Source organism: Blennius ocellaris, assembly GCF_963422515.1.
Source record: "Blennius ocellaris genome assembly, chromosome: 24".
NCBI lineage: Eukaryota > Metazoa > Chordata > Actinopteri > Blenniiformes > Blenniidae > Blennius > Blennius ocellaris.
The window spans coordinates 6,207,291-6,227,745 of record NC_137673.1 but is presented as its reverse complement, the minus strand read 5'-3'; the positions used below and the strand labels follow the sequence as shown (position 1 = coordinate 6,227,745).

At 43.7% G+C, this 20,455-nt stretch overlaps 2 protein-coding genes across 2 annotated transcripts in view; one reads left to right on the top strand and one right to left on the bottom strand.

Moving 5' to 3' along the window:
• Positions 1-6,142, bottom strand: part of LOC308147509 (dedicator of cytokinesis protein 9-like) — a gene marked incomplete at its 5' end in the record, with an annotated part of 43,319 nt that extends 37,177 nt beyond the window's left edge. Inside the window, one exon of the mRNA XM_080519706.1 lies at positions 5,842-6,142. Coding sequence (XP_080375832.1) covers positions 5,842-5,979 — 138 coding nt within the window. The remainder of the gene's footprint in view (positions 1-5,841) is intronic.
• A 2,313-nt stretch (positions 6,143-8,455) lies between these two features.
• bmpr2b (bone morphogenetic protein receptor, type II b (serine/threonine kinase)) overlaps positions 8,456-20,455 on the top strand; it is a 31,245-nt gene continuing 19,245 nt past the window's right edge. Inside the window, exon 1 of the mRNA XM_080520079.1 lies at positions 8,456-9,278. Coding sequence (XP_080376205.1) covers positions 9,200-9,278 — 79 coding nt within the window. The 5' untranslated portion in view covers positions 8,456-9,199. The remainder of the gene's footprint in view (positions 9,279-20,455) is intronic.

Genomic DNA, 20,455 nt, shown 5'->3' with positions numbered 1-20,455 from the left:
GTATAACAGGTTATCCCATCGAAAACTGAAAAGAAACAATAAAAAACGTGTTTTCTAACATAGATTCCTCCATTGAAAGTGAATTCTAGAAGTGATATTACAGTAAAAAGTGATGTACCACTTTTTACTTGATTTCATTAACGTAGGGACTGGATTTCAAGGGTTGAACACCCATTCCGGGTACTTTTTCCTTTCAAATGACATCGTACTTGGAAGAGACGCACTTAACAGTCAGGAAATATCCTTCAATATTCTCGGATGGGAACATTTCATTTGCATATAAAACCGAGTGAGGATCCGGGGGATATCTGAGGTGCAGATCTCATGATCGCTTTGTGTTTCCAGCGAGTGTGCCCACAGTTTGATCCGGGACCTACATTTAGACGCACACTAATGAACGCGGGTGAATGTGGGTTGCACTCATGTGATTTGGGTATTGAGCGTCTCATGAAGGCCCTGCAGGTATTCGGGCAGACTGGGAGAGGAAATAAAGACGCCAGCAAGGATTTGTCTGTGCGTTTGCCAACCTTTAAAGAAAAAAAAAAAAACTCCTCCGTTTTCTGTTCAGCCTTGTCATGGAAGGAATGTTTTCAACACTGAACGCCTATTTCTACACGCTGCAGCTCCGCATGTGCAATTGTGTCAACTGGGTCAGAGGAATTTTTTATGGTCACTGAACATTTTTTTACGTGCAGACGGGGGCTTGATTGAAATTGCGACTGTTTCATGCATGGAAAGTTCTCATCCACTCTCCTGTGTCCCGACTTTTGAACGTCTGGAGCGGCTGAGAGTCGCCATTGAAACCAGATGATGCCATCCAGAAGAAAAAAAAACGTTTTAAATCTTTGAATTGTAAACAGGAGCGGTTAGAAATGTAGGTTTGAGTACTTCCAGAGGTTGATCTGTAAATCTCTCCTATTAAAGGACTAAAACATTCAGGGATGTGCTTCTTAACCTTTTAGAAGGATTAGTCTCACATGTACAGACACGGCTCATGCTTTCATATATAAACAGTGACGTGATATGATTGTGGAAAAAGCTTTGCACGTGTGTCCAACTGCATTACTGTGTGTCTATGGACGCCATTGTTTGTCTTATAGCCATTTGACCGAAGCCAAAATATTTCTCCAATAGTAATAAAAGCTGAGAAAAGAGGGAATCCCCCAACTTTCCCCCGGCGCCCACAATGAGGCTGATGGGTCTGAAAAGTTAATCATCTCCACAACCAGAGAGCCAAGTTGTGCAAGAGGAAATATGCTGGCTTATTTCACAAAAGAGGACTTAGAGAGAGTTTATGAAATCTCTAATCAACTAATTTCAGGAAAATTGCCAAAGTTGCATTGAGAAATTTCCAATAAAAGGACGTTTTAAGATTGCGTGATTTCAAAAAACTCAAAGCGACGCTCCTTTTTACATCAACCTGAGGCACAGCCCTACAATAAACAGCAACGTAAAACCTCAAAACACAGCACAGATGTCGCAATGAGTTGAAACGCTCAACGCATGCTGGCTTGAATCAACAGTGCAGAAAGGAAAACAATGTGCTGCAACCACGCTTCAAGAAAACATGCTGGCAGGTTCGCGACAGGCACGATCAACTTGAGGCAGAATCACAATCATGTCATGGGGCAGGAATTTTGTTTCATCTGCTGAGTCATCTTGTTTTCAGTCTGTCAAAGTAAAAGTGTCAAGCGCTGCAAACTTCAGGACCAAAAGAGCTGTTCTTCAACACGTCCCACAAAATAAACCTCTTCGAGAGTCATAAGGTGACGACAACGCAGCTTCTACACATGTACAGTGCAGTTTTACTATCAAAACTATGGCTGAAGCTGCATTTATTTGTCTGTTACTTTTTCTTTTTTTTGCTGTTTTAGTATTTGTAGTTGTTTCGCTTTGCCCTTTTTTATTTACGTTTTTAGTTATTGTTTCTGTAGAGGCAGGTTTTTATTTCTATCTATCTATCTATCTATCTATATATTAGTGCTGTCAGTCGATTAAAAAATTGATTAATTAATTGCACGATTTCCTGTAATTAATTGCAATTAACTGTTTTTCTACTGAAGACTGAAGCTTGTAATGGATATTTATTCAGGGAAGACCACGGAATTAATGTCGACACAACACACAGAGACTGTATCAAAATTCAAAGACTATTTTTATATATAATATAATAGTTTTAGTAATTTTACTATATTTTGGGCTATTCTATCCATTTTTTTTTTTACTTTTTTTAAACATTATTTGCAGTTTTTTGGGGGGACACTCACCCTTTCCATCTTTTTTTGTTCTTTGTTTTTCTTTTTCATCTCCAGTTAGATTAAACTTATTCATGGGTTACAAGATAGTGAGCTATGAACCATAACAATTATATATTTGCACTGAAATGCAAAGGTATTCAATGCATGTCTTACTTGGAAAAACTAATGAATTTGCAATGTAAGAATCGGTTGAAAAGATTGTCTTCTTTAAAATGAGTCAACCACAGCTAACATGTTGGCCTTGGAAAAGCAAACACACGTCAGGCTGGTCGGAGTGAGCGCGGTAATGACACAGAGCGTGAAGTAGCCTAAATAAAGACCAAAAAGGAAACCACATGAGCAGAAAAGCCCTCGCCTCAGCCGGCGGTGGCACCGCAAAAAAAAAAAGAAAAAAGAAAAACCCTGTACAGACAAGCAACCGCCGAGCTCCTGTATCATGACACTGATAGAGGTCAGCAGTGCTAAAGCATCTGCAAAGCTGCAGATTATCTCAGCCAGGTTTTTTTTTTTTTATGCTCTAATCAGACCAAATCCTCTGGAGTGGAGTTGAAGTTAAGTGGAGGTCCACAGATCAAACTAACTAAAAAATAAGGGAGGTGGGATTAAGGTGGCAGGATCTCTTTAGAGAATTTGAGGGAGAGGGCAGAGGACGGTTTGAAAACCTTGAAGCCAGCATTTCCCACAGTTGGAAGTGATTATTAAACTGCAGGAGCTCTCTTTACCACTCTCCTGCTTGGCTTCCTCTGTGTTTACGAAGGTGTAGCTGACAGAGGAAGCCACGCCTGCACTAACTGTGGCATGTGCACCCGCGGTGGCTTCTCCCTCCAATATAGGGGAGTTTGTTTTTTTTCTTTTCTTCCTTTCCTTGCATATGCAGGTATTCATAATTGATGGTGCCCTCGGGAGCTTGGTACGACACCAAGTTACGGAGGAGAAAAGAGGGCGGGTTTAAAAATAGCCAGGACACCTACCATCGTCTCATCCATTATTAAAGACGACCCAGAGACCCGATCTGGCATCCATTATGCCACTCCACACACTGTGGGCAGGGACGGACTTAATACGCTGCTGTGACATAATGGAGATAAATAATTGCTGGACTGTTTTCGAGATAGATATGAAACGGAATAAAAGCTCATCTCCTCATTCTTTTATTCTACAGCTGACAACTCTAAATCCACAGTGATGATTGGCCGCCATCGTGGTCCACATAGCTTTGGTGAAACTGGAGTGGAGGAGGAAACTCTTTGATGTCCAGCATACCACACATATAAATATATATTTGCTTTTTCCATACCAGCATGTCAGCTCCATGTCAGGCAGGCAAGGGAGGCAGCTGCTCCAGGGCAGAAATAGAAAGAGACATTTTTTTTTCTCCCACATGGACATTAACGGGAGCGTAACATTAGCAAGCCTCATCCCATCAGAGGAGCTTCAGTCTGGAAAATTGAAGTAATGCCACTGCTGTGCACTGGGCGGCAGTAGGGAGTCCACTGAGTTTTATGCCACAAATGTCAACCCATGTCATATTTCCTGTCAAAATCTCCTGCAGCAACTCACTGTACCACCTTCTGGTACAAAGTGGTATTACAAGACAAATCAGACTCGCGCTCACTGGTGAGTTGGTTCCATTTGATCAATCTCTTCGCAACAGCAAAAAGTCAAACTTGAAAACACAGATGCACAGTGGAGCCACGAGCAACTCCATTTGGATGCTGTAATCTCACCAGAGACGATTACACTGCAAACTCTGTTTCCACTTAACTCTATTGAGGATCAAGTTTTTGGGAAGTCGACTTTTCTCAATTCACATTTCAGTTGTGTTTTTCTTTTTGTTCTCACTTCAGGAATTATAATAATCAAGAAGTTGCTTCTCCATGATGTCTGCTCCACTAAAGTCAATTGGTTTAAAAGTGTGGCTGTTCAGTGTTGAAAATCCAATTTAACAGAACAACAGGTGGGGGAATCCAACTAAAACCAGGGAAACAAGAGTTAATAAGATAGAAGATAACGCTCAGAGGACAGAGCTGTACTTTCACCCATAATAATTGGGTCTTAATCCTTCTTCTGCAGAAACCAACCGTTTCCTTGTTAGTCCCTTAAATTTCATAGAGTTGCATCAGTGAGTCGCTGAAGGATCTTTACATTTGATTCAATTACTTTTTTTCTTAACCTTCTTTTGATATGTTAGCAGCGTTGGGGAGAGCGATTAGACAATATAGGAAAATCAAGATCTCAAGAGGCTTTAAGCATAAAGCTTCCAGACGTGCCTGCAGTAAGCCTGTAAACAAGGGGCTGGAACTTGTTCGCTCCAAACTCGTGCCACACATGCTTTGTCTCACACCGAGTAGTAAATCCTTCTTGATGTCATTGTTACACATTCACACCAACTGAGAGTCAATGATGTAGCTCTGGATGCTCATGCAAGCAGATCTGAATCCAAACTAAACGAAATGAGTCCATTTCTTCATCTCATCAATTTTAAATAAGTTGAAAGGATGAGGCCAGCTGGTGTGCATATGAAGTTTCAGCTAAAGAAAGAAATCAACCTATTTTTAAGATATTATACATCAGAAATAAGACTAAATGTATGTTTTGACCTGATTTATACATTAAAAATCCTCTTAAATGTTTAGAATGGGGGTTTTAACTCACAGCATTAACAGGTCATGTCGTAGAGCTGATGAAAATCCAACATTAATGATGTAATTTAAATCAAAATGTATTGGACGGAAAACAAGTCTTTAGATATCAAGCTATAATTGTATTACTTGTGTTTGTGTCACTATCAGACATTTTATCATCTGAACTTATATGTATTACACTGACACCAGATAAAGAGCAACAACTTCTCATGTAAGGAGCTCAGGTGCAAATTGTCAGTGCAGGTCATCTGAAATGAAGCGATCCTCAGCTGTCAGGTCTCATAACAGCTGAGGATGAACTGAGCTCCTTTTCCACGACTTTCTAACCAGATCAGCGGCACACATGGGTCGTAATTGACTGCAAAAGCAATTAGATAGAGGAACTACTGCGCGCTGATCACGGTGTGAGTGAGGTCAGTCAGCAACGTCAACTGAACAACTCAAAACAACATACATCATCATCATCATCATCATTGCTTCTGCACCTTTCTATCAAACCTATCAGGTTGCATGATGCACCTTCGAGGGGGTCAAATAACAGCGAAGACGTGTGCAAGCGTGCGCGCGTGCAAGTGCGTGCGCGCGTGCGTGATCATCCATCCCAGAAGAGTTGCTGGTGTATATTTCAGTTACCTGGCAACCTCTTTGAGAAAGTTGTAACAGGAGTCACACATAGGGAATAAGCACCAACAAGCAGGAGTGTGACTGCGTGCATGGAAATGTGTGAAAAGTGAGGAGTGGTTCAACGTGTGGTAACAGGATTCAGCTCCACTGCAGCAGCCTGGGTGCATATAGGTCGGAGTTGTATCGAAAGGAGACTTAATTGTGATCTCTGACCTCGCATTATTGGGAGGTGAAGCCTCGCAAGATGATAAATGTCAGCGTTGTGTTATCAAGCGTATCAATGTGTGTCCTCCTGCGTGAGTTTGTGTGCTCACCATCAGCACGGAGGTCCGGACAGCCTCGGAGACGCTCTGCCGCAGCTCCGCGGCGGTGCCCGGTTTGTTGAGCCCCCGGGTGAACTTCCTCGCCTCGGATGGAGCAGAAGCCGCCATGGTCTCCCCCCCGGGTTTCATCGGACAGCCGAGGAGCCGCTCCGCGCCGCGCCGCGCTCCGGGCTGTGCGTAAAAACGCACCGCTTGCGCACTTCTTTATCCTTCCATCACGCCTCTGGCCAACTTCAGCGAGGTCATAACAGACGGTACCGGTACGGGACGATTACTGCCCTCAAACACAGCAAACCAGAGAGACATCCACAACTAGAGCCTGCTCTGAGTGCTCTGTCCCATCAGAGGAGCGCCACTGGCACGCCCCCCCCCCCCACAACCTCCCCCCTCTATCCATCACACCAGGAGCATGAGCTCATATTTATCAGCAGCTGTCTAATAATCTGACTTCCCAGCGTCATTTCATTATCTCTGATGTCGCACTTAATGTTTTCAAAGCACACTGCGTAAAAATAAGAATCTGTGTATAATTAGTATTAAACATATATGTTGAAGTATTGAAGTGGCACTAATTTCTGTTTTTAAGGTTATATAACTACAGAACGCTCAGTGCCCTGCCACAGACACAGACTAACAGCGCCACCTTTTGGAGACCTTTTTATTGCAACTATCCACCCTGGTGTTTTTGTATTAACCCTGACATTTCACGTAAAATGTGCGTAAAATCTAAGTTGTCTTTTTTTTGCCCAAAATCAGATTTTCTTCACATGATGTCACATTCCGATTTTATAATCAAACCTCAGTTAAAATGGCTAAAAACCGACACATATTTCGTAATCTGTCCTTTAAAATAAATGCTGGCACATAATGCTGAACGCATGTTTCATATTTTTGTATGAATCAGGTGCACTAAGATTCTCTACTGAATCAAAGTGAATAATCACTTCAAAAATAACGTTAATCATATTACTAGCGATCGTTTTCGTTTGTTATTTCTCTTAATTTACCTAATTAGAAGAAAATGTGAATCACAAGCGATTTACATAATTGCACTGCGTGATGGATGCGTTATTTGCGCAAAGACACGTCGATCGGTCAGCGTGAGTTGGTTAGGTATCTAAGTATTCAGAACTAGTTCGATCATTTGATCAAATGTGTAAAATATCCCCAAGAGGGTTTGAGATTAAACTATATCTCTCGTGATTGACCACACGGGGGCAGTAAAGTAACACTGATGGAATCAACACTTTTCTGAACTGTTTGGGAATATTGGCTCAAGATGTGTTCATGTTGATCTGAATCATCTGTATTATTGTTTTCCTAGTTTATTCTTGTTCAAGATGTGGTATCTTTCAGCTCTCCAACTTGTAATGGTTAAGCATTTCCTTTCTTATTCAGTTTGACTTGAACTTTGTGCAAATGCCTCTGCTTAGATTTTGTAAATGCATATTCATTCATCTGTTGTTCAGTTCTGACTCACATTATTTTGTAAGTTATTCTGCAAAACAAATGCTACATGCCATGGAAAAACTAAGAATACATATTTTTTCACCTGATGTCAGGTGAGTGTAAAAAGTCTTTGTTGATCTACGTTTGGCACAAGAGCTGCATATTTGACAATGTTTATCCTTTCAAGTCATTTTAAATTGAATGAGGGTGTTGTTCAAGGCTATTTAAACATTCCGTTTGCTTTTTGTAATGTTTTAAAGTCAGTTAATGTCAAATAAAGTTTGAAAATTCAAAAATGACATTTAACCAGTAATAATAATAATCATCATCATCATCATCATAGCAATCATAGTAATCATAAATATCTTCAGAATATTGAGTTTGGTAATTGCTATTAACAATAACTGTTAATAACTAATAGTCAATTGTCCAATAAAAGCTAACACATTTGCAAATATACCGTTTGAATTTTTTATTGTGTATTCATATAACCTTATTGTTAAGTTTACTAGTTGTTTTTATTCTATTAATTGCTATTATATACTCGCATTACATAGTCATGACATAGTGTGCTTAAAAAAATATTTTATATAACGTCTATATTAATATAAAAAACACTATGGTGTTGTAAGATCTAACATTTTGCTTTGATTGAAAGAAATCACATTTAAATCGCTTTATGCCTTTCCATTTAATTGAACGTGTTTTGGTTGTTTTGGTTCATGACAGCTCCATACATCAAGTATTTCAATTATTGCAAATGTCTAAATGACTAATGAGGTCAAACTTTTTGGGGATGTTTTCTTTCTAGATTAGTTTTATTCCCCGGATTATTCCTCGGGGAGGTTTTTTTTTGCGGTACTGCGGCTGGAGCAGAGTGCGTTACCGCAGGGCTTTCACGCACTTTCCGGGAAAATCCACCTGGGGGAAGAAGCGAGGCGCGGCGAGGCGAGGCGAGGCGCCCCGGGAGCCCGTCTGCAGCGCGCGTTCCCAGGCTGTCGTGTCCCCAGTCTGCGGCACAGCGGCGCTGCTCCTCCGCCTCCTCCTCCATGCTGTGGAGCTCCGTCCTCCTCCACCCCCAACGCCAGCCCACAGCAACCTGATACCGGAGACTAGCGGTCCAGACAAGCCTGCAATCGAGGCGTTCCCAGCCGCCGCGATCACACCGACAGATACGCATCTCCTCTCCACCCCCCAACCCCCCGCCGTCGCAGGAATGATCTCCGCGCACCGCACACCGGAGAAGCTCCTGGAAGGCGCCGACGGCTGGTGAACGTCTCCCCCACACCGCCGCCACCCCCACCACCCCGGGATCGAGGATCGAGAGACGGGACGCGGAGAAGTAAAGCGGGTTAGCTCCGAGGCTAGCGGCGGTTAGCCTGGCAGCCCTCACGAGCTAACTGGCGTAGGATCCCTTTACCGAATCCCCGGCCGGAGCGGCGAGCGAGCCGGCACTTTCACACCGCGCACCGCTGAGGATGGTTTTTATTTCGCCGAGTTGAGCTGCGATCGGGCTTATCCGGTTGATTTTGGGGCTGTTTTCGTGAGTTTCGCGGTCCCAGACAGTCGGCGGCGATCATGCTAGCTAGCAGATATGGACGTTGCAGACGGCAGATCCGCCGAGCGAGTTAGTTTCCCGGGTCGTCGCTCCGCTTCACGGGACTAAACTCCACGTCACCCCCCGGGAGCCTGATGCGGCTTACAGCGGCCGGGGAGCGCCTGTTTTCCGCACCATTCCTCCATGTGCTGTTCCGCGCCTGAGAGAGCGGTTCAAGTTGTGGAGCTGACGTGAGAAGAAAAAAAATAAAACAACCAACTACCCCAAAAAACAAAGTGGGAGCTGCGGGAGGAGAGGACACCGACCACCGGACGCACCACAGTCCCCCCGCACGGTGTCATCATGGCAGCGGGCCGGATCACCATCAAATCCCTGGCTAAATTTGGCGTTTGCCTGGCGATTCTCCTGACTTCTGTGGCCGGTGAGTGGCTTATTAGCAGATTAGTAGCGTCTCATTAATGTTTCACGCTCTCTGCTGCTTGTGTGCAGATGTTGGACTAATGTATTCCCATGTACTCATCCCTGTGTTGTTTGGATTGCTGGAGATTGTTATTTTGTTTGTACACTTCCAGAAATACACAATGTTCCCAACCCATCCTCTGCCCTCCCCGTGTGTTTATGTGTCTGCATCCCTTATCTCCTGTTCCATCTTGTCTTCTGCACGCCTCATTTTCTGGACTGATCTGTGCAGCTTCCACATATCTCCTTGTGACCAGAGCAGTAAAGTGCACCCCCGGCTCCTCTGTTAAATCACTCAATGTACAAAGGCCTGGTTTCAAGAAAAAAAACAACACTGCCAAACATACTGCAGTCCCTGTCTGCCAAGTTGTGCCCCCTGTGCAAGACTTTGGGCTGAAGCCAGGCTTCTGTGAGACCTTGTGCATGATAAGATAGCAGCAGGGCTGCACACAGAGGAGGAGGAATGTGTGGGAAGACAGGAAAAGTATTTTACAAGACGGGTAATTTGGGTGCTGGAAGTTCAGCGTGGTGCCACCGGCCTGTGGCCAGGCAGAAAATAGGTGGTCTCATCCCATCCCATCTCGCGCAGGGCTGCGGCGTGTGGGTGTGTTTGTGTGTAAGAACAGCTTAATAATGTATTATCTTTTCTCCGAGTGTGTTATTGCCGAGGCTCCTCTCTCCATTCATGGACGGACTTGTTATGAGATGCTGCTGCAGGGGAAGTTTCTGAATACACACCGACACCGTGTGCATTACTCGAAGCCGCTCGTGCTCGCAGGACTTGACCCTGTTTTGCTTCAACATTCGAATGCAACCCAAGTGGCAGTCTGAGTATTTATTTTTATTCCGTAATTGTGTAGCAGCGTATTTGAGCTCATAAGTGAATGAAAGGAGGTGATTTTAACTGCTATACACTCATGAGCGCCGCTTTTATCATTTCAGCATGAGAAGTTGGTATTCAAAGACAATAAAGTGTCAAAACATACAATAATGTGAGCATTCTGCATGCGTAACACAACGTAATCTCCTTCACGCATGAGGCGGGTGTCCAATTACAGCAGTCAGTGTTGCATAAACTCCTTGAATGGTCATCTGCTACAACCACAACCATGTCAATTCAGTCAGTGGCAATCCAAACAAGACTGGCATCAAATTACAAGACATTGATTGCTGCAGATCACCACGAGTTTAAAATCACAAATGTGAATTTCAAACTTGTGTACGTGTGTATAACAACAATCATCTGCTGCAAGCATAGCAACAGGATGACGAAGCTGGTGTGAAATTACAAGCCATCAAATGCGGCATGTGCATTATTTTAAAAGGGCTGAAATGTGGAGCTGCTTAGTTAAACCCTCAAGAAATAAAAAAAAAAAAAAGAAAGAAAAGAAAAGACTTTTCTGGAAGTGAGATTTAGGATAAATTGGCAAATCACCTCAGAATGAGCATGAGGGGTCTTGATCAACCGGAGCCGGCAGATAAGTTGGGGAAGGAAGCCGAAGTGATTCAGCAGATGAAACGTGTGTCGAAGAGATGAGCTGTCGGGTTGTGACGTGGGTTCATCCGTCTGACAGTAAAAAGGGGGAGGGTGTCGGGGTACGTGCGGGAAAATAAACTCGAGCATAATTTGGAATCAGCAAAATATAAAATATGATGAGGCAGCTTTGCATCAACTCTGGGGATTTTTTTTTTTGCTTTATTAAGCAAACCTCCACCTCCCCAGTACCCTCTAACCATTAAAACAAAAAAGTCACTCCATATTCAGCACGAGGACCATTAATGGATACTCATGTGCGTGTAAACAGCCGATAAATCCAAATCGTTGTTCTGTGTAACATTAATTAGGACAGCAGTCAAGACTTTGTTGGCATAATGAGTGTAAAGAGACGGGCCGCTCGCTCCGAGCTGCTGCTGCTTGATGAATGCAAAGCCGCGATGTGCCAGTGTCTGCCTCTGACGGCGACCAGAGGAAGCAGAGGATTCTTCAGCCGTCGCCTCTCACTGTCCCCCTTTTCCTCACCTGTTTTTTTTTTTCCCCCTTCGTTTCCCTCCCGAGTCGCCATGGATTTCCCTCCAGCTGCCATGTGTTTAACCCGTTTGCAGCTGGGCGCGGGTCGCCCTGCCGCTGCCTTGCCCCGGTGACTAATCGGCATGTGGGCGTTCGCCTGCTGCTCCGAAACCTGGAGTTGGAGAGCGTCCCGACGATGGCGCGACGCCTGCAGACGCTACCTGCGGCAGGACCACAGGTGTTCTTGAATCCCGCCATCAGCTCCGGCGCCGTCGCTTGACCCAGAAATCTTGATCACCAACCAGTAGCATTTTCACCCTCTGAACATATGGCTCTGCCCACGTTCTGGCACACTCCCTGCTCTTTGTCGAAACTTTCCATATTCCTCTGCTGCAAATGGATTTTTGCTTTTATTGTTTGAATTACACCAGTGTGACATGCCAGTTTAGAATTCAGGAGGCGCGACAGCTGTGTAGTCTCAGGTAAGACGGAGGTTTTGGTTTCCAAACGTGATAAGAGTGGGAGTTCTGTGTCTCATTCACAGTGTCTGTCCGCACTCTGCCGCTGTGTCCATGCTGGCCTACTGTTCCCCCATAAACCCTGCTCTCTCTCAGGGGGGGAGGAGGAGGAGGAGGAAAGGGGGGGGGGGGGGGTGTCGGGGCTCTGGCCTGTCAACTCTGCTGTCACATCAGCAGCTCACCAGAAAGCAGCTCCAGATTACTCGCTGGTGTTGAGGATGCTTGGCGCCCCAGCCGACGGTTTGGGGGATTTCTGCAAGCCAGGTAAAGAGTTGCATCAGCCCCCGATGTCACATTGGTGGCTTTTAATGACGTGCTCGGTTGGAGGACTCAATAAAAATCACCAGAACCTTCAAACAAATTCTGAGTAATTTGATCAGCAACCGAAGCTGAGACATAGTCTCCTATCCTTGAGCTGTCAAGTGCCTCAGTTCCTCATGACTACAAATGACTGCACGTCAAAGGTGATCTTTTGTGCCTGTTTTGAAGGTTGATTTCTAATTCTGCAGCTCCACTTGAGTAAAATTGAACGATTTACATTTAAAACTCCTCAGTTGGTGTCTGTTGGCTTGATAAGCTCCTCAGTTGACTTTCTGTCTGCTCCTGCCTCGATGAAGCTCTTTTTGATAATTCAATTGTCTTTACAACAGTCAGCTTTCAAGGTAGCTGATGCTATAGCCTGTAATTTGACACCAAGCTCATCAATTACTTGGCCCCTGTCTCTATCCTGGACATCCCTAGTTCACAGGTATATATCCAGCCTCAGCTTTCTCATCAGATGAGTTATAAATACATATGAAGGACTTCCATGGTCAGATTGTTCACAAGGGTCTGAATCTGAAACCGTCTGTCCAGATAACTCACTGAAACATGCATTTACTTTATTATTTGACACTTTTCCTGGACTTATGACACTGTAACGTTATGGAACCGCTTAAATGTCCTGTTTAATGACAGTGAAAGCCATATGCTGTTCAAATAGCTGGATCCAATCAAGGTACACAAATTAAGGTTATGCACCAGTAATGGGGAAAATATGACATTAATTAATGATTTTGTCTGAAGCCCAGAGGCGCGATTTGCCAAACTGCATCACCTTTGCCCGTGGAAGTAGACTGGTGAGCTGGCTGCTTTCAGGAGGCTATTGTAGTACACAAGTACTGTTGGAAAAAAAAAACTTGACATTGATAATATTACAAAAAAAATAAATACGAGGCGTAGTCGCAGAAGTGAATGTTTGCTGACTTCGAACAAGCAATTTGCTGTTGGTGTTAACAAGAGTTGAGCTGCGCAATTTAGGGGGGGGGGGGGGTAGGACGATAGGAAGTAGTTGCCAAAGCTGGAGGATGTGAAAGCACTACGCCCTCTTTGATTCCATAATATTTTGCACTCAGTCCACATCATTATTCCGTGAGAAGGGATGACACCGACTGCAGCTAGGAACAGACCAATGAATGGTGGACTGCAGGGGGAGGTGGGAGGCCACTTGCTCTAATACAGCCGGCGTTGTACTCTATTAGATGAAAAAAATCAATGCCTGTCTCTCCCAGTACCCTTTGCTTTGACATCTGAGTTGAGGTAAAAAAATAAAAAAAATAAAAAATAAAAAGCAACCAGAGATACAATAGCACAGTGTTCGACCAACCATCTACTTTGGCAAAAAAAGAGAAATTAGCGGATGTTTTAGGAAACAAAAGGTGCAGCCTTGAGATGGTAACTCGGAGTGACAGCCCATGATTACCACGAAGCGTTCTCCTTGACCAGCAGAGACAACAAGTCTGGAGCACGCCAAAAATGTTGCTGAGACTATGGATCAAGCAGTTTCACTGGGTTTTAATCTGATTTTCACAGACAAACTTTAAAAAGTTCTCTTTGGTTGTTAAGCCTGGCTGTTCCTGCACACGTCAGCTTCCAGTGGCTGCAACAGCAGAAGAAGGTGCATTTCCCGATCCCTACGGCGGGAGGTTTAGGACGGCTGAGCAAAGGCAAGGTCGGGAGTGAGGCTGGATTATCGACGTCTCTATTGATGTTGAGACTTGGAATCAAGAAAAGTCACCGTGACACATACAGTAAAACATATGTGCCGAGTTCTAAAAGAAAAAAGTGTCACAATAGGAAGGATTAAGACAAAAATACCTGAAAAACATGCAAAAAAGCGGTTTCGAAAGGATCTCAAACCTCTGCGACAATCCAGATCCTTTGGACGATAAGTCTACCGTTCTAAATTTGAGCCTTGTCAAAATTGAAAAGATCCCATATCTTCAGGTCTCTTTACTTCACCAGAATTTGATTTTTATAATTCAATTAACTGGATTGTGCCAGGAGGCACAAGTAATAAAAAAAAAAAAAGGCATTTCTTTTTAAACTTCAGGTTTCATCAAGAAAGATTAAATTGTCTTTATAATAACAAAGTCATACTTCTTGCACTAAATAAAATGCGACTTTTTGAGTTGTTATGCCATCATCTTTGCCATATGTTTATCTCAATAATGCAATAATTTAAGTGATGCTATGTGGAAAGGACTTAAGGCAATATTATAAAACCAATGAGGAAAACAACAACATCCATCCTTTTGGGTTGCCAGACAGTCTGAGATCTGCCTTTGTATTCCACAGTCTCCCTCAAACAGCCAACAAGTAATGTCTTTTGTGCGACTCAAAGGGAATCGGTTGCATTTATCTAAGGAAACTAAGTCTCACATTTAAGTTGCTCGCTGACAGTGGAACATTATATCTAAAGAGAAGTCAAGAAACTGGTAAGAAACAAATGCAGCTATTACTTGAAAGTCCATACAGCGCTCCACGGGATCAATAACCTTTCACAGAACCGAATATTGTGATATTTAAATTATTTATTGTTATTCTTATGTCTATCTTCTGACATTTCCAAGATCCAACCAGGCATCGATTTCTCACAAAAGTAACAGATAGTTGCGGCCCTTTCCCACCATTATATCTGACTCTAATAGAGATGCTCTACTGCAGCCGCAGTTTAAAAACATATTAAAAATACATTTGAAAAGAAATCTTGATGCGTAGGCATGATGGGGGTCAAATTAGACCGAGCAGGCCTCCAGGGTTGCAGTACACAAGGTCTTAAATTATTGATTTGTTGACACATCGCTGATTAAAGATCTGGATTGCTTGATTAATGCACCAAGTTTTCACACTTCACAAGTGCGAAGCAAGAGATTTGTGGCCGTTCTTCTTTAAAAATGCATTTATGTTGTAGTAGAATATGTTGTAGTAGAATATGTTGTAGTAGAACAAGCCGAGATAGAAAAGGACTGAAAACAAGTCAATAGTTTGAAGTGAACGTCAAAACTGCAGGAAAGTAAAGAATGTCATGCTACGAGAACATTTCAGAGCTTGGAGAACTCAAGATGCCTTATTAAAACGAGTGCTACACAGTAGATCTTGTCATTGAAGAAAAGTTACAAGAAGCCACTTTGTTAAAAGTGAATTAGAGGAAGCTCCTCTCTTCAGACAGATTGTTCCACGTCTGCGGTTCTCGAACAGCAAATGCTCAGCCCCCTTTTGTTTTTAACTATGCAGAGGAAATAGTTGTCAGGTCACCGCCCGAAGACCTCAGTTTGTACTGGAGTTTCAAGTGATGCGTCATTTACAAAGTCCTTTCATTAATTCCCGATGTACTGCTGTCAATAACGGAGTATACAGAGACTCATGTTTGACATTTCCTTGAACATGAGCATAGATTGTGTTCAGGTCCTTTGTGAAATATGGACATGTGTTTTAAAGGGAGCTTCAAATCAACAAGTACTCTCAGTTTTGACAACATGGCGAACATCCACTGCTGATGAGCCAAGACAGGGCTGAATGGCGTGATGTTATTTTGTTGAAAGTACTAAAATATACGTCTGTTCTTGCCAATCATTTAAAGATTGCCGTCAGAAACTCCACAATTTATCGAAAAAGGTATTGAAACAAGACCCTAAGCAGCTCTTAAACAAAGCCAAGAAAAACTCCACAATCTATTCAAAACAATCCCAGAATAGAGCCTTGAGGAACTCCATAACTGACTAAAACCGGTTCCAGTACAGAGCCTGACTGTTTGATTAGAGTTGCCAGGTGTTTCTGAATTGAATCAGCTTGTTCATGCAACAATCTTCACATGTGATGTTTTACAGGTCTGAAATTTGAGAAGTACTTCCTTTTCTCATTTTTTTGCGACTGTGAATCAGCTAAATGCTGCCATTATGTTGTTTGCGGCGAGCTGATGACATCATGTTGCAGGTAGCTGCCACAGCACAGGTAAAAGCCCCTCCATGTCAGATGGCCGCGGCCCTGCAACACACTCACTGTTCATTTACTCCCCGCTGGAATGATGGAGACTAAATTCAGGCACAGCCTAAAACCAGACTTTAGCTTGTTCATGAATAATCTGAGATTATCCCTCACAGACTTGATGGCAAACACCACTTTGGTGACCTCGTCATCATCCGTGTTTTCATGACATATTTGGGAAAGTTAAGGTATATAGAGAAGGGCGAGGGAGGAAGGGAGGGGAGGGGGTTGGATTTTGGTCTAAATGCACGGTGGTCAATAATGGAGGCCTCTAAGCTTTGAGGGGAGTTTAAGCCCCAGGATTAGCATAACTGTACCAGACCCAGACAGCCACAGACTGTGTGCTGGTGGTGGTGTTTTTGAGGTGGGGGGGGGGGGGGGGGATTGTGGACTAGGCAGTCCCAGGGCAACAGATGGGACAGATTAAGACCCTGCTCACCCACCAATACAGCATCCCCACCACCCACCCCGTCGACATCTTTAAATTCAACCAGGGGACTTGGAGAATTGGGGGTGTCAGCAAATACCCCGTGAATCCTGCTTCAGCAACAAGCTGCACACCCAAACAGCCGCAGCAGGTACGGATCAGGCGCATGCCTGCGATGGCTATTGACAAGCTTTTGTGATGGTGAAAACATCAAATACCCGGGCACAGATAATGCCTGGTTACATTATTTTTTCCTATTTTCTTGTGTTGTCAGAGGGAAACAGGCTTCTATGAAAAGCTAATCGAGACACGGACACGAGCTGCATCGTGAGTGGCTGTGGACAGCCATGCATTTTTGCAAAGGAGGGGATTTCTTGAAGAAGTCTCTGTTTTTTCCCTTCCCCTCCCCCCATTCCTCTGTTTCTATCTGTAATCTTGGACGTGAAGTTGGAGAGAAGAGTGCCAGCACACCCGTGCACTGGGTGACTTTTAATCAAGTCCCCGGCTGCAGTGTCTTGCGTCTCTCCTCGGGGCCTTGGCAGCGGGGAGAGGAGGGAGAGGAGAGAGCCAGATTAGATCGCTGTTGTTTTTCAGTGGCGAGGCGGAGGGGTAGGGGGTAGTCCTCGGGGGGTGGTGGTAGTGGTGGCGGTGGGAGCGTGCACTGAAGGCCAGGAGGGGGAGGGAGGGAGAGATTAGCAAATAACTGGGCCATGGGTAAACACTCAGCAGTGCCCGCCATCGTCCAATGAAGAGGCTTGGAGCAGAAAACTACTCCGAGGCCTTTTGATATGACTACCCCTCTTCTCTCTCCTCCCTCTCCCCGCCTCGCTTCATTGGCCTTGCCTGCATACTCTGACCCACAATCCCAACACTGGAGTGGGAGCCAAGATTACATGGCAAGCCCTGCAGAGCAGAACCAGGTACAGAGCCCGGTGCGATAAACACAAGCCATTGGCATCCAATCAAAAAGTCAAAAGAACAGTTAACAAAGTGTCCGCCTGTTACGGTTACTCAATTCTGTCGACACGTTCATGACTGGTGTCGCTGATCTGGGAGTTTAGGACTACGGACAGGCCACCAGTCCATCACAGGACAAACTGAGAACAACCATGGGCATTTTTAGTCACCAATCCTTCGCAAACACGTTTTTACCCATGCATGCACAGGGAGAACATGCAAGCAAGCACAAACGGGGATGTTGCTGCTGTGAGGGCCAGAGTGCCGAGCACGACTGAACCCAACTGGTCGAACGTTATTCAAAGGCTTGATTGTACGAGTGTTGTTCCTCGCACCGCCACGGAGGAATTCAAAGCCAATTCACAGCAACATTCATGTGACTTTCCAGATAACATGTATGTTGACAGAACTTGCTGACATTTAGCAGGGCGACTACTTCAAAAACAAGATGCATCATCTCCTTCTGATTACAAGGGACTGATCCAGCTCGCAGTAAATCTTCACTCACCTGCTATACTTTTAAAGTCTGGAGTGTTTACATCCAAAATGCCCCTTTTTCTGACCTGCTCCGAATTAAGCCAAAGAAAAGTCACATCAGTAAAAAAATGGCCTATCATTTTTTTTATCATGAATCTTACTAACTATAAATCCCGTGTTTTGCCATAATTTCATAGTAAACAAAGCCAATTTATTGAGCCCATTATAATGGCTTAGATTCAGTTGATTTTCCGCCACCTGCAATAAAAACATAGCCGGTTTTATTCGTGACATAAAGGGAACACAGCTGAAATAAAAATGCAGCTGGAGTTCGTGGAGGAGCTAAAAAGAGAACGACTGCTCATAGAACTAATCTAATTAGTCCCATGAAATGCCCTAATCAAAACCACGTAGGCCCAACATGAGTGTTTCATCTCAAAGTGACAGTGATGCGCTTTAATTTAGCGTTTATTAGAATAAATGTTCTTGTGATTCTAACAGTTATGTGATTTGATTAAATCGGAGGCAGAGCAATGATGTTGAATTCTTCATTTTAGCTTGAGCTGGTGTTTTGTATAAATATCCATAAGTGTAGCTGGAACTTGCACACATATCAAAAGTTACAAACACGATGTGAAGTGATTTTAAAAAAAAATTTTTCATGAGGAAACGAGAGTTAAAGAAGCTGCCGTGTGATCCTTTTATTTCGCTTTTCATGAACTGCCCCCTCCAGCTCAATGAAACTATTTAACGTGCTGTGTGTCATAATGTTATTTCAGTCAGACAGCCGGTCACGGGTTGCCGTTGGGCCGGGAGGGAGGGAGGGAGGGAGGGAGGGAGGCTGTTTGTTGGCAGAATGAGGGTTAAAACCACCACAGAGGTCTTAGTTTACATTATGGTGGCGGTGCTTAATAGCCCCTGCTTACTTAGTAGTGTTTACAGGGAGGAACTGCTTTTCAGATTTAAAAGAAATATGATATACGTGCATTTTACCTCCATGGTGGTGAATTGGAATAAAAATCAATTTCACCTGTGAAAACCTGAACTCCACTTCTTGACGTTTCACTTCTTTATACCCAGGAGTTTATGTGCACAGCATCATCATGGAGATTCAATTCATAGCCTTGAGTTTGCATCTAAGAGTTCATAATTAATGCCAGCGTGCAGGATCTGGCTAATTTTGAGGGTAAGACGAGAGAAACTCTCCTGGCACACAAGGTCAGTGTGTGTTTGTCTAACTGTCTGTGGGTGTTGTCACAGGCTCTGCACTTCCTACTATTGTCCTCCTGCCATTGTTGCTTTATGTTTCTCCTCTTTATACTGGAGTTCCTTCTGTACAGCTCATGTCCTCACCGCCACGACGACTCCCCTCTGCGGCTGCAGTCGTGGACGGGAAACATTCGAGAAATAAAAAGATGATTCCAGAGATAGAAACATGTCATATAACCGTACATCATAAATATGGTCAATCAGGTCCGATTGGTTATATGTGCTTTACAAACCCAATATCTGGAGGGAAAAAAACCCTGGTTTGCATGTTTTATTCCAGTTATTTCCAAACTCCTCTGGAGCGCACCCAACCCTAATATTCACAATATGATCAAAATATGAAAAAGCTTAATTTCCCTCAATCACGGCTTCCAGAAATTGAATAATTTAACATGGTTCCGAATCATAACAAGATTTACAATTCAGGGTCCCGTCATTAATTTCGAGGTTTAGTGGCAGTAATGTCGGTTGCACACGTAGTGAAAAAATCAACACGTGCAACAAAGCATGATTCATTTTGATTCCTTTTTCCTCCCATTCTCCTTCTGAATCCACTTGAACAGGTTGTTTATGTCTGTCCTACGGGTTCAGCTCAACACTGTACTCAAATTCCAACTCACTGCATGTGACAAAAAGTATTCTGCTGCAAAACAAGTGCGGCAGGACAACATGGCATGTGTCTGTAAGCGATGGGCCACTTTCTTTACCAAAAAGAAAAAAGATGGTGATGCTGCATAGAACCACTTCTTCTGTCCTTGTACTGCTGCAGAAAGACGACATGTCTCTTGTATAACTGACTGTGGTGCAGAAGGAAGCACGATGTTCTTTAAAAGTCAGCAGTTCATGGGGAAAAAAAGAAAATGTATTTCAGAGGAAACAAGCAACACGACATGATCGAGACGAGGATAACGGCAAACAGCGCCACAGTGCAAACTGTTGGACGAGTTTCCTGAAACATTAAGGCTAATCTACAAGAAAACAAACAAACAACACAAGAAAAGATTGCTCCGACCCACAGTGCAAACCTAAATAGGGAAACCACAGCACAAAATAATACTATTTTCTGGAGTCTTTGGGACGAACAGCCATGAGAAAGACCTGAAACCTGAGCCGACAAATCAGTTATTCCTCCCTCACTGCGAGCAAAGTAGCATGAGAATCCAATGTGTGTTTCTCGA